Here is a 14,063-nt window from a genome sequence, read left to right as displayed (position 1 = left end):
CAATTTAGAATTTCCTACACTTGCAGTGACATTGCAACCTTGCCACTTCAGGATTTCGCAATTTTTACTATAGTAGAAATCGTGCTTGGTTCTTAAAAGAGCAACATTTTATTATGTGACCCTTGTGAAATATTGGCTTGGCTTTTACCATAAGTAGACCAACTAAGGTTTCTTTCTTTTGTAAATGTAGTCCAGGCATGTTCTTGAGGCGCCTGTCACTTCATTACACAGTTTTGAGGATTTAATATTAGACTTTGAAATAATTGCAATGCAAAATCTTGTATGTCAAAGAATTTTCCATAATGTAAGGCATTCGCCTATGTGATTATTCGTGCCTTAAGTTTTTTCTTGTTCGTACAGGAAACCCGTTCCTAGTAGAGAGATTAAATATTTGTTGATATTAATTGAATGCCGAAAAAAGTATTTAATTTGCGATGTACCCGGATCAAATATTGCTCTTAGATTTTGAATTGAACGTTAAATTTTGTTCACAGGGTGGGCAGGTTGGGGCGAATGGGGTGTTTGTAGCAGAACATGTGGGGGAGGAAAACAGACTAGACGAAGATACTGCTCTAAAGGCAATTGTGAAGGCTTTGGAGAACAGGAGCGGTCATGTAACTCTTTCGAGTGTGAAGGTGAGTTTTTTGTTTTTTGACAGAAACAAAACACTGCTTAGTGATCTGTCTCACTAATTTTATCAATGACTCAACATAATGGTGGAGTGTAGCGGAATATATCGTAGGTCTACCCGAATTGAGGATGCAAGAAAGGAAAAAAGATTTGGATTTTTTTCACTCCTAAATATTTAATCTCAAGGGATAATGATTTATTTATAGTGATCGGGCTTAATATACATTTTAAGACAAAAATATCAGAATGTTTTTCATAACAACCCAAAATGTTATGAATATTATATTTTCAAGCTAAACCATGCATTCAAAATGTTAGTGAACTACAAATCTGGCTGGAATCTAATATGACTCTCTTATGCTATTCCAATAAATTGTGCCGCACCAGATGTGACCTAAGTTACAGCTTGAATAAACGAGGATCTTTAGCGGAGTAGGACGTTTATCATATTACTTGCTTTGTTATATTTTACATATTGTATTAGCTTCATTGAATATATTCTTCTGGACGATAGCCGGAATGTGCCATCATGTGAGTCATGTGACCATAATTCCAGTATTTTGGACTGTTTTCATATCCTATTGTTGGGCATTGATTTTCCCACACAAGTGGCGAAACCTGGAATAATATTTAGCTCAAATTGATGGAGATCTATAAGCACAGTTCAAATAAATAAGCGAAGACTTTTAGAAGTATTTATGTAGTCATAGAATTTACGCATGATGGTCACAGATTTTATTTATCAGTTTTAAGTCTTAGTAGCTTAATAACTAAATTACCTAGTAGGTCGACAGAATCATGCAGCATTTTATTCTCCTCGAAGACTCTATTTGTTATTGCATCTATTTGCAAACTGTCTACATTACTGTTTTGATCATAACTTTTACTGTTGTACTTGTCTTTGGTAACCAATCCCTTTTTTTCAGGTGCAATCAACCCTCTAGCGCCAGGGGCCAGACGCAACTTCCACCCAGCACAGGCCCGATGGGGCCCGGTGCCAGACAGACTGCACGCGTTCAGTCTGAAACCGAATTCCTACATCTGGATTGCGTCATCCGAACTGTTCGCAGCCGGGAAGACGTTCCCGAGGGAGTTTACGTTGTTCATCTCATTGAGGCTACGGCCAGAGGTAATTGTATATTTATCGTAAGTAATGTATAGTTTAGATTCAACATCATAAGTAACATACTTGTCAAATTGGTCTACCAAGTAGTAGACCAAAATAGCAGAAAAAAAAGTATTTTCTCTTGTTTGAAGAATGTAGTACAGTCTTTTTTACTACATTGCCGCGTTATAATTTAAGTCCTTCGTGCAACGTACACGAGATCGGCCTTCTATCAGAATTTACATCATGGTCTTTAGAGGCACCACCGGTGCGGTACGTTCTGGTTTTAAGATAACAATACTATCACTAGCAATAGTTACTTTTACACAAGGCATTCCAACTTACTCCTCAACTTCAATTCAACTACTATTCCATTGGGGTTTAGTGGATCACAATGACCACTTATCAGCAGGTATGCTCGACTGCCACTTAAATTTAATAAAATGTAACAATACTTTATTATTATTTTATGACCTGAGCAAAGCTCCGTGTTCAGCGATGAAAGTAATTAAAAAACCTAAACGCAATTAAGCTCGCGATGGCGCCGTAGCTTAATAAGTAATTAAGTAAACAGAAAACAATTTGCTTTAATTCAAAGAATGCTTTGTAATATATTGCTTTGGATTCGGCGAATTTACTTTCGGTAAATACGCTTTGTAATTTTAAATGATTTGGCCCTTTTCAAATTTGCGTTTGGAACGCTATAGTAATTTTAATGGGTTCTTTAAAATTAAGAGCCTAGTACCTTACCTTAGCTAATACCTTAATTCCAATATGTTATCTTTATAGAGCTTATTTTATTAGAGAGTACAATCCAAAGCGGTGTTTTTATCCAACTGAAAAAGAGAACGTTTTTCTTACTTATAAGGTAAATTTGGTTTGGATTAGTCTAAATTTTCTGAATGCCAGACCAATATAATGCGGCCAGGAGATAATGACCAATAATAAAAAATAAGTAAAAAGACAATCACGCAAACAAACGCGTGCTCACATACGCAAACTATATATGCCCATACACACACATGTATTTTTACGCTCAAAATTAAAAAAAAAAAACGCGTCATGATAAAGCGTCCTAAGGCTACCCTGAAAATTAAAAAAACAGACAGCGGACGGTGTAATTGAAAACCTTTTATGAAATGAGCAGTTTTTTGTTGTAGCCGTTTTGCTTCCAAATTGCTTAGTGACGATGTCTTGTTGTCGTATATTCGGCGAAAAGCTACAGAAGTGATTAATATAGCTTAATTAACAAGTACAATTTTTATGAAACATGTTTTATGAAAATAAGTGCCAAGACCTACTTAGTTTTAAATATATTTTGGATTAAAAGGGATTATGAAGGAGTTAGATTTCTAATATTAACATGTTATCCCTTGTATTATTAGATCTTGGTATTAACTGGGGTGCACCAAGTAATTAATATGGCCTTCTGGCTAGGGCTTTTACCCCTTCATTTATTTATATTCCATTTTACACAGACTAGTAGTCTTGTCACACTTTCTCATTACTTTCTCAGGATTCTCACAATTTGTAAAAATAAAACCTTTTTATTTTTTTGCATATTTCTGTATCATCATAAAGAAATATTTTTGCATCGCTGTTAAAGCGAGTAAATTAATATCATGTACGACACAACGCAACTTCTATAAATTTACAATTTCTCATTTCACTCTTAGTCGTTGTTCAATTTCAGTAAAACAAGATCCTAATTGTAACAAAATTGGCTAATGATAAATTGTTTTACATAAAGATAACGTTACTGTGTTTGACGTACGTTTAGATACTGTACGGGTGGTTTTGTGTAAAAATATCAAAGAACCCTTTGAATACGGTAAACGGTACTTTTGTATAGGGTTGTCGATTCCCTTTGTTTTCATTATTTTAGTTACTTTATTTTTCTGGATAATTATCTAAGTAATGGCAAGAAATTGTATGATAAATTCGAATAATTATTGTTGTAATACATTCATAATTCTAATGTTAATAATAATGAATATTGACCTGCATAATTATGTAATTTGAATCTATATGAGTCTGTAATAAATGCATTGTTAATGATCTTGAAAAACTACTTTGTGGAGTTAATACAAATAAAACAAAAATGAAAAAATACTTTTTGTCCTGTATTATTTAATAATGTATTTAACTAACTAATTAACAATTAACATGAAGTAAGTATACATAACAACGAAAATAAAATATTCCTAGTTGAGTTAATGAACCACACTAGTTCGTATTGGCGTTAATTACATACATTTAAACACGGTTCAATCGCTTTAATCAGCAGTTACAAAATTGGCCGTAATCCCAACACATATTATGTATGATTGAAATGAAGGTTTATATTAGGTTATGTAAAAAGACACTTAGGGCACGTTACATCAACTATTTGAAAAATATATGCCCGGTTTTAATAATCAAACCATTCAATCTTTCGCCTTCGTTTGACAATTTTTGCCTACTATAAATTGTCATATTTCATCTTTGTTAGGCTAATATTGAAAAGATTGTTTATTTTTAACAAGGGGCAGAAGTAAATCTATATAAGCCATAAGTCTAAGTATTTGTGAATAAAAAAGGAAGGTGGAGTTTAAAAATATTCGCTTATGATGAAACCTCCATGATACCAATTTCTATCTTACTAGCAATGTAGCTACAATTTGGATGAGTGTGATATGATTTATTAGACATTTGGTTGGACAACAATCTGCGTCCTTCGAGCAAAGTGACCACTTACTATCACGAATGCAAATTGGATTTTTACAACCACTAAAAAACCGGTGTGGCATTTGTACCACTGTAGGTTAAGAAAAAAGCGTGCTTTAATATTATATTTCATAACCAGAATAACCAGAATTCATCCAAGTTTTGTTAAGCATAAATACTTCAAGGACAAGAAGCGGTGCCAAGTTCACGTTAACAAAACTTGAAATGAGATCTGAATCATAAGTTCTGAATTAATTTAGCAGTATTACGTGTTCGGGCTTGCGAGACATAAGCCAAATCTAAACTTGAGGATGTAGTGCTGGAAACCGGGAATACTAATTACTGCTTAAACATGCTCGGAAGATGTAGCACTGTCTGTCGGGATATGAAGGTATCCTGAATTATGCCCAGAGTTTATATTGTTGAGACAATAGTTTGAAAAGTGGCAGAGACGGTGAGTGTTAGAGTAGTAGAGAGAGAGTGGCGACTGCCATATCCATGATTAACGAGCAGTTGTTCTGGGTAGGAATGGAAATGTGTGTGATAGAAGTAAACTAGCAACATGACAACAAACGACCGTCAATTCGTTCCAATTTTCGCTTACTCTTTCCTTCTCCATTTGATCCTTAAATGCTACTCTGGTTTTATTCCGAAAATTAAACAATCAATTGTTTGTTCGGAGGATACCTGAGAAATTATGATGTATCAAAATTTTAATGGGTCTTGATAGTTACCAAGTAGCACTGTTGACTTGGCGTTGCTTATTTGACTGATGGCGTCAAACATTCCAATTTATAAAACCACTAGCGTTTGTGACCCATGGCATTAAATTGATCAGGTAATTGCGTTGCTGGCAAACGAACTTAGGTTATCTGTATATCAAGCCAATGTGACCAGAGTGTCCTTAGAGGTATATATTTATTTTATTAATACTAATGATAAGTTTAGAATAACACAACATCCCATGAGATTAGCTCCCGAAGTTTTGAAATAAATTTATCGCCATATTACGTGTCTGGGATTACCAAGTATGTTTTCTGTATATTAAGATCTTTATAACTCCAACAGTTATTAACTATTTTATTACTCAACTAAACAAGTCTAAGTAGATTATGATAGATCTTTCCTTAGAGAACTTATGATATGACCTTGTATGACACATTAGGCTGGTTTAACATTACCAACTATTTTCTTGTCTACATAATTCAAGTTTAATCTAGACAAGAAGTCTAGACATTGTTTTAATCAAATGTAATGTAGACTCGTAAGACATTATGTCACTAACATTAATCGCTAGATATGACTTCTTGTTACGACGCAGCCGAAATTCTGATGTTTACCGTATGTTGAGGATACACCTCACATTATTTAATAATGTGATGTTATATAGTTGGTAGAGTTTAATAGGTATCGTAAATTTATTTTTATATGGCAAATAAGCATGCAGAGTTGTTGCATAGAAATCAGCCTCATATAGGGATTGTTAGGCATTGTTAGGGAATAATGTTGGAACGTTTTCCATAACTCAGGACGTCCTTTAAACTTGTATACAGAAACGCTTTACAACGTCATTTATTGTATTTTTCGTCTCTGTTCTATCTTAGACATCAATAAAATTATGCGAATAAAGAAGACAATTTTAGACAGTCTCTAAGGATTTACCAAATCATAATTAAGGTTTAGTCATGATTCTCTTGAAAATGTCTAGTAATATTACCACGATTGTAACGACAGACAGTCGACTACGTTTTATATCAAAATGTCAAAGTTTTACCCTGAAAATTGGACATAAGTTATAAGCTGTTCAATTAATTTTGTAATTCTGTACCGACTGTGTAGTACAACTGGCCTAGTTACTAAGATGAAAATTTAATTAAAAAATGTGACGAGGTCAACCTTCATAATGTGATTATGTAATAAAAACATTAGTCTGCTGAAGCATGTTTACGTAGTTAGCAAGTCTTTCTTTTTAATTACACTTCCATTTAGACCTAAATAATATTTCATTAATTCATTTTCACCCCAATGAATTTCATACCCAAATGAAAAGAGGACAAATAGTAAAGTAAAGGTAATAGTTACATTGTAGGTATACGAGTACAATTTATGCGTTGTTACTTATAGAAAGGGCTAAGTTGGAAATTCCTAGTGTCTTACCCTTAGAACTCCTTTAAACACAATAAGATACTAATAGTAGGATATCATATACCTAATAGTAATGCTAGCGAAGTCGAAACCTTGAAGGATTTATCCCATTTAGAAAACGTTAGGTTAGGAATCACAATTTTTGGGTTTGATCCAATTCATATCTCTTTTGTTATTTTGTTGTCCTTTTTTATTAATGTTTTGAAAATATTACCCTCATGGAGATCGGGTGATCAGATGTACGACTATTCAAACAATTGTTTTTATAAACATTTATTTTTTGTCCTCAGAGTGGGGGCTATGGGCAAGGCACATTATTCTCCTTACGTTCCCGTCGGCGTTCCGGGTCTTTTCTCTCCCTGGAGCTTGCTGGTCGGGGCGCTGCGAGGCTGGTGCACGCTGGCGGAGGCACCTCTCGGTCTATATACCTGGCTGTACCACTTTATGACTTTAGGTGGCATCATATTGCTATCAGGTATGTTGGTTTTATAAACCCATTTTTTGCAAATGACGCCTAATTGCTAGATTTCGTTCTATATGTTCTATTATTTTCCATATCACGATATATTTATTACAAAAGATTCTACTTTGCTATTAGCTAGATTAAGTTGTGTTATTACTTCAATTTTTTTAGCTTCATTTGATGTTGATATAATAAATAAATTTACTTTGATGTAAAAATATAATATCATGATGAGGAGAAAAGCAACAACTCGAAACGAATAAAAAAGACCTTGAATACTGTAATCCAGAAATAACTTACCCAGATTCAACTAAATTAGCTTTACAAAGTGTCCATAAAAAGAAAAAAAGACAAACCATCCTTCACAAATAAAAATGAACAAGTTATTTCGAGGCTCAATTACTTTGACCCGAAATTTTGATACTCTTCTCCAAAAGGTTAATTCACCAAGAAGCCAGAATATAAAATTTATTCAGCATGAAGCGACCATTTTGACTTGCCCGAAATTAAATATTTTCATATTATGCAATTTAATTTCACGATAGATTAAATGTCAGTTCGCGCAAGTCCATTTTACAATTACGAATCAGTCATGAGAATAATTCAATCTTGAGCTGACTGAAATTGACAACATGAAAGAAAATTAAACTGTTCGCGATGTTTAATTAAAGCCCTTACAGGAGTATAATGTGCGTTCGCGTACTTACGCCTATTAGCATACATGAGAGAAAGCCTTTGCCTAATTTCAGACACAAGGTAGAGTACCGTGAAGTTGAGGAGACATCAAAAACAAAATTGCTTTATTACGTTTATTCTTTGTTAGACGAAGTAAACGACGTACATATTGAATTAGGAGTAAGTATTAGTATTACTTAATCAATTACAAAAGAGACCATAGTGAAACAGATGGTAAAATAATCTTAATTAAGTAATAGTAATTATCAACTATATTCTCAACAAATTTTGATGCAAATATATAATACACCGTTAAATAATCTTTAAATACTCTTAATATCAAAAATGGCTGATTAAGTATTGAAGCAATCAAAAAGAGATTCTTCAGATTACCCTTAGGGACCTGCAACCACATATTGCATTGGCGAAGACTCAGCAAATCCTTTGGGAAATCCAACCCTTTCTTGATATGGGTCCTGACCCACATCGATTTAATCAATATGATGGAGGAAAACAAATTATTCTTGGAAACATGAAATCTGATGCAAATTAAGTTATTTTTATGGATTTATTCGCGCTTTACCGATACCCGAAAGTTTTCAAAGTTCGAAACTTTTACAAGGATTGTAATCAAAGTATGCTAAACGTTTAAACACCCTTAGAGCCTTTAATAGGCCATTAGTATCCACTGAATTTATTGGGTCTTCAAAAGAAATTTTACGAGTTCGTCTATTTTAAGTAATCGCGCAGATATAAATAGAACTTGATTTTGAAGGGTCATCATTTCTGGATTATAAATTGGGTCTAAATGTAATCTAACCTTGACAAAATCGACGTTACCATTGTATTGTATTGTATTATATTGTATTGTATTGTAGTGTAGTGTATTGTATTGTATTGTATTGTGTTGTATTGTATTGTATTGTAAAGTCTTCTTTATCAACCTAAAACATTGCAAAATAGGTTCACTAATTTTAGCTTAAAATAAAACTTAAAAATTGTATGAAACACGTGTGACAATCATGTGTCTAAATTGTGACAAATACTAATCATGATACTCTTTTGCTAATAATAGCACTTAGGTTTCCCGTTTAAAAAGTCTAACAGTGATCAGTTGATAAAATAAAATAAAAGTTAGAAGAACCTTTAAAAGCATTAAATTAATCCAAATCCCATTTGTTTTAGCGTTCACGACGATGACACCGTGCGGGTATACGTAGATTGTCGTTGGCTGAGGACCGACGTCCTTGAAAAGGACGCTTTGGACACTCCAAGGGATGCTGATCTCATTATAGGCTATCTCTTCTCGGTAAGTGGTAGCTTTATTAAATAGAAATTCAAGCGGACCGAAAAAAGGGACATCGCAAATATTTACAGAGGACCCATAAATTTTTCAATACTCTCTCACGTCTGTCGACGCTTTTGTTGCATGTTATTTTTTCTTCGTTCTCGTTTGAAATTGTATTTTCAAGCGTTTGATATGCGGGCTCTATGAAGGATGAACGGTTTGGGTATTGTGAAAAATATTGTTGCTTTCCTGTGTACGTGAAAATTGTTTCTTGTCCTTTAAATTGTTTTGTGTCGTTTTCAATCGTTTGTCTAACATTTTGTACGGATAAATGTTTGTGGATTTTAAAAGATTTCCATTCAATATGTCTTTATAAAACATTTTCAAAAAGAAGATTTGTTTTTATTAATGAAAAATATTAATGGACATGGAATGGGATTTTACGTCCAATGCATACAATATTACTTCATCCAATAATTTCGGCCATTTACTCGTACACCGCAATTTTTATGTTTCTTTCTTGATATGTACTTTTTCTGTCGGTATGATAGGTGTAATTCCTATTTATATTTCTTGTGCAGGTAATAATTCAGTAACACCGATTATTTTTACTGATGTAAAAGTTCATAAACCTGATATTTTTAAAGTAGTGTCCGCGGATTTCGTTTTATAACTTGTCCCAGAACGGCCATAAAACGCGGTTTCAGTGTGAAATTTATAGTTGCAAAAAAAAACTTGGCGAAACTTCAGAGCATAAAAAATGAGATAGTATAAAAACTCGTTTGTTTTATCGCTTGTGATTAAAATATAAGAACATGTGCAATATCAAAAAACAAAATAAGGAAAATCAAAGTTCTTACTTTGTACCTTTATTAATAATTGAAGTTAGTACAACCTTTTGTTCATTCCACTCAGAAGACACCACCAGTACATCTAATTGTACTGAATAACAACGATATTTAATGTGATAAGGGAAACATACTTACCAGAGGCGATCCAACAGAGTCTTTAGGAGTATCCACACAACTTTGGTTCGACTTTAGGTAGGAACCTAATCTTATTTGGGGTTAATTACTGATGTCCATGGGCAGTAGTAGCCACTTACCATTACGTTTGATATTGCAAGTTACTCGAGATATGTCTTCGATTTTACGCCAATTATTGCAGATTCAAAAAATATTTGACATTTTTATTGCATATTTATTAATTTTAACTTTTCATACAAATAAAATAAATCCTGATTTAAAATTTATTGTAATTTATTGCATGATATAAACACATTTAATAAAAAAGGTAATTCATATTTATTAAAAAAGCGTAGTAAATAAACATACTACGAAAGTAAGTACACAATGCTTCTTTGTGCCCGAATTATATTGAAATAAAAAGCTTTTCAAACGCCCGAGGCGTTATTTGTTTTTTCACAGAGCCATAAAATGCTGAGTTTACACACAAAATATATTTTGAAGAAAAGTAAAATCAGTAACGCTACATTGCTACAATAAAGTATTACTGCCTTTACATATAGATATTTATTTATAAATTTTTTTGAAGCTTGTTTAACTTTTCCCCATTTTGCTATTACTTGTAAATATTGTAATTGAAAATATTATTTTTCGTATATGTTGTTCGGCCACATACTTATACATTATATATAATAATTATACAAGACTTATAAAAAACGAACAATAGGTGAAAAAAAAATCACCAATTAGATTATATTTCAATTTATATTGAGCCATATTATACCATTTAATAGGGCTCTTTCCCTGTCACGCGTGTTTACGCCTGTACGCATATCCCACTTCTAGGCATGCCACGTGCATCCTAATCATTTTATAAGTAATGCAAACGGGCTGCTAAGAGACTGCAGCTAGTTAATTCAAGAGCGCAGGTGGGACGCGTGAGTGGGCTTAAACACGCACGACAAGAAAAGCGCACATATGCTAGTTGATAATATTACTAGTTTCCTGACATATTTAGTTGACTAATGAATAAATTATTTTGATAACAGGGTGATCTTGAACAGCTGGTACTCGTGCCCAAAGCAGGACAAGCCCACAAGCAGTGCTCCAGTCAAGTGACTGGACTGGCGACACCGTATGTAACACTGAAGGACACGTAGAATATTGTCATCATCATCAAGATCATTTTGTTTTTCAAACAGTTAATTAAAGTTATTTAATGATAAAAGTTCCAACGTCACGACAAACGTTACCACGTTAAAAATTAACACAGCCGCTATAATATTACGTCAAACATTATCATGCTACGACTTTACTACTTTACAGCAGACGCTATACAACTTGTCTATAGTATGCGCGTAAGTTTATTAATATCTAATCAGTAATGAGATATTATTAAAAAAAAATGAAATATTATTTTTAACAAAAACTATAAGGACATGTTTCCTGTCACGTATATCTCACTCACAAGCCTGCTACTTGCATCTTATCGTTTTCCTGTCATGCGTGCCATATGAATGCGAATCGGGAAGAGGCTGCAAAGGATGAATTCACGAGTACGGGCGTACAATATTGAAAATTGTTTAAAGCACGTAAATTTTGTAAGCAATGGATTGTAATTATACTTGAAACTTCTAACTGTAAGGAAATTATTGGTACTGTAACTTACATAATCATCTTCATTACATTTATTTTGAATTTTAGATATTTGTAAATACAAATAACTGGGTAATGTAACCTAGATTAGAATTATGATACAGTATTACTTGAATATTGTTTGATTAAGAGAGCCTTAAAGTATAATCCGAACAAACCGTATGATAAAATTTGTGTGTTTTTCATAAATAGTAATAACATCCAATATTATATTTATTATTTTCTCCAGATTGTAGAATATTTATTTGCTATTGATTTGTAAATGCTTTTTATTACTGTATTATTTAATTGTACTTGATCAGTAACAAATACCACCTTAATAATAATTGATTTAGAATATAAGAAAAAAAAAAATATTCAATAACATTATCAATAATTTTTAAAATCTTTTTCGGTTTTAATTTGTTGATATCCTCTTCTATCGGTTGGTCATTCATCAGATCGCTACGACTAAGTGTCAGAATATGTTCGCCACTTTCCATGATAAGATCTTAAGTGTACATTTAAAATGCATATAAACTATAGTAGAAATAGTTAACACCAAGAGCTATTGTACCGAAAACTTACTGTTTATTTATCATATTGCGGTAATCGAGAAGAATTAAATAAGAAGTCAGAATTCTCGGTTGTGCAACCATGTTGATCTATGGATTTTACTATGAATTTCTTGTCATCTTTTGCATGTGGCTGTTTACATACTACACGATTTTGGTCGTACGACAATGTTTGTGTTGGCCTCTTTGTTTCGTACGCACAATGACTGATGCAAGCTCTCTTGTAAAGTCATAAGTACCTATAATGAAAATGTACTGTACGTTTTCGTTGCGGACTTAGTAACTATTTATTAATCTGTGGTTAAATTGAACGTTTTTAGTACAATAATTATTTGATTAATGATAGTGTTTCTTACAAAATAGTTGGCCTACTGTAAATACGATTTAGTATTATATTCATAAAGTAAGTGAAATCAAAGTATTGTAAATTAATGTGGTCAGACAATGTTTAGCTACTTTTAGGTAGATTTCCAAAATTTACCGTCACAGCTCACACCATATCGAATGTCAAGCAAGTTAGTATAAAGGTTTCAGAAATACGTGTATATGCTAATGTGCTTATTATTTTTAGAATCAGCCCGAAAATAGCATGTTTAGATAAAATTATTGTAAAACATAAAAGACGTATTGAAACCCTAGCATCCCCTGGGGATGTGTGAAGACAATTTGGCGATAGAAAGCTTTTTCTAAAAAAAATTTTTTTTGTTCGCTATGTTCAAAAAATAAAATCACAAATTTTCGAAATCTACCTCTCCAGACGATAGCGTGGGACTTATTTTTTATCTGTGATTATTTTCAGGATCTCAATGTTTAAAATTAGTATAGCTCTTAGTGTTGTACTATTTTTGTTTCAACGATGTTATAAAGGAACTGTTGTTTATATTTCTCTTGAATAAGTGAATAAAGACGATACATAATTATGTTTGATGTTTTATTATCACCTATCTATATACCTACTTACGGATTAGTTGAAAATGTAATGAAATATAGAAAAACTAATTTGGTACAAGAAAATTATTGCAAATGATTTTTAACTAACTTTGCCTACTTGGCAGTTTGTTTCAAGTAGTATGTTTATTAATTTATTGAACCAAATTTGTTAAACGTTCACTTAGTTATCTTAATAACGATAACATGTAAATTTTGTGTTTTACGTCAAAACATTAAATGATCTACACTTGACAAGCACCTCCCTTAACATCTTAAATATCTAAAAGCTTAATAAAAGTACACAATTTATTCATAATAAAAAAACAGTTGAAAAGTTCTGAATGTTACAAAAAATATGATATAGGTACAGTTGTATAAAGAGACAAAAAATATTTATACGATCCGAGCATCATGCGGGCTCTATGTAATAAAGTTCAACATACAATAACATGGTTCACTGCATCTATTAAACCATTATGCGGGTGTATAGTTGTATTAACAGTGGTAAATACATGCTATATATTTATATGTTACACACTACGTAATTCAATTTTATAAGAGCGGATTAGCAAACTTCACATATATTTCAAATCATTATGGAGAACGTACATGTAACCATAGAAAAATGAGTAATAGTTGGCGAGCCCAAGAGGTGATTTCGTAAAATAAGTAAAAAACACTTTTAATCCTTAATGCTTACTATAATGTAGATTTATTTTGTAAGAAAAGTCGTCAAGAAGTCGAGGTTTGAGGACCTTAGGAAAGTAACCGCTGACTGCAGAGGCACATGATGAGGCACGTCTTAACCAGCCAACAAGGAAATGCTTACAAATGGAAATGCAACTGTAGGGAATCTTTTAAGGCTAAAGATACGTTTGTCTATGTAAGATACTCAAAGTAGTAAATATGTGTGCTCTACATCTAAACCCCAGAACTCATTGTCGCT

At 32.6% G+C, this 14,063-nt stretch overlaps 1 protein-coding gene across 2 annotated transcripts in view; it reads left to right on the top strand.

Annotated features, from left to right (window-relative positions):
* The window catches only part of LOC140744765 (uncharacterized), an 81,618-nt gene extending 68,509 nt beyond the window's left edge, over positions 1 to 13,109 (top strand). For both annotated transcript variants that reach the window (XM_073076417.1, XM_073076418.1), the window contains 5 exons: positions 495 to 635; positions 1,557 to 1,759; positions 6,877 to 7,061; positions 8,910 to 9,033; positions 11,027 to 13,109. In XM_073076417.1, coding sequence (XP_072932518.1) covers positions 495 to 635; positions 1,557 to 1,759; positions 6,877 to 7,061; positions 8,910 to 9,033; positions 11,027 to 11,137 — 764 coding nt within the window. In that variant the 3' untranslated portion in view covers positions 11,138 to 13,109. The remainder of the gene's footprint in view (positions 1 to 494; positions 636 to 1,556; positions 1,760 to 6,876; positions 7,062 to 8,909; positions 9,034 to 11,026) is intronic.
* The last annotated feature ends 954 nt before the right edge of the window (positions 13,110 to 14,063 follow it).

The sequence above is a fragment of the Epargyreus clarus genome, unplaced genomic scaffold, assembly GCF_041222505.1.
Source record: "Epargyreus clarus isolate Ecla_fem2 unplaced genomic scaffold, WU_Ecla_fem_2.2 ptg000009l, whole genome shotgun sequence".
In the NCBI taxonomy this organism is placed as follows: Eukaryota; Metazoa; Arthropoda; class Insecta; order Lepidoptera; family Hesperiidae; genus Epargyreus; species Epargyreus clarus.
Note: the sequence above shows the minus strand (reverse complement) of the source record. Positions and strands in the feature narration are given on the sequence as shown.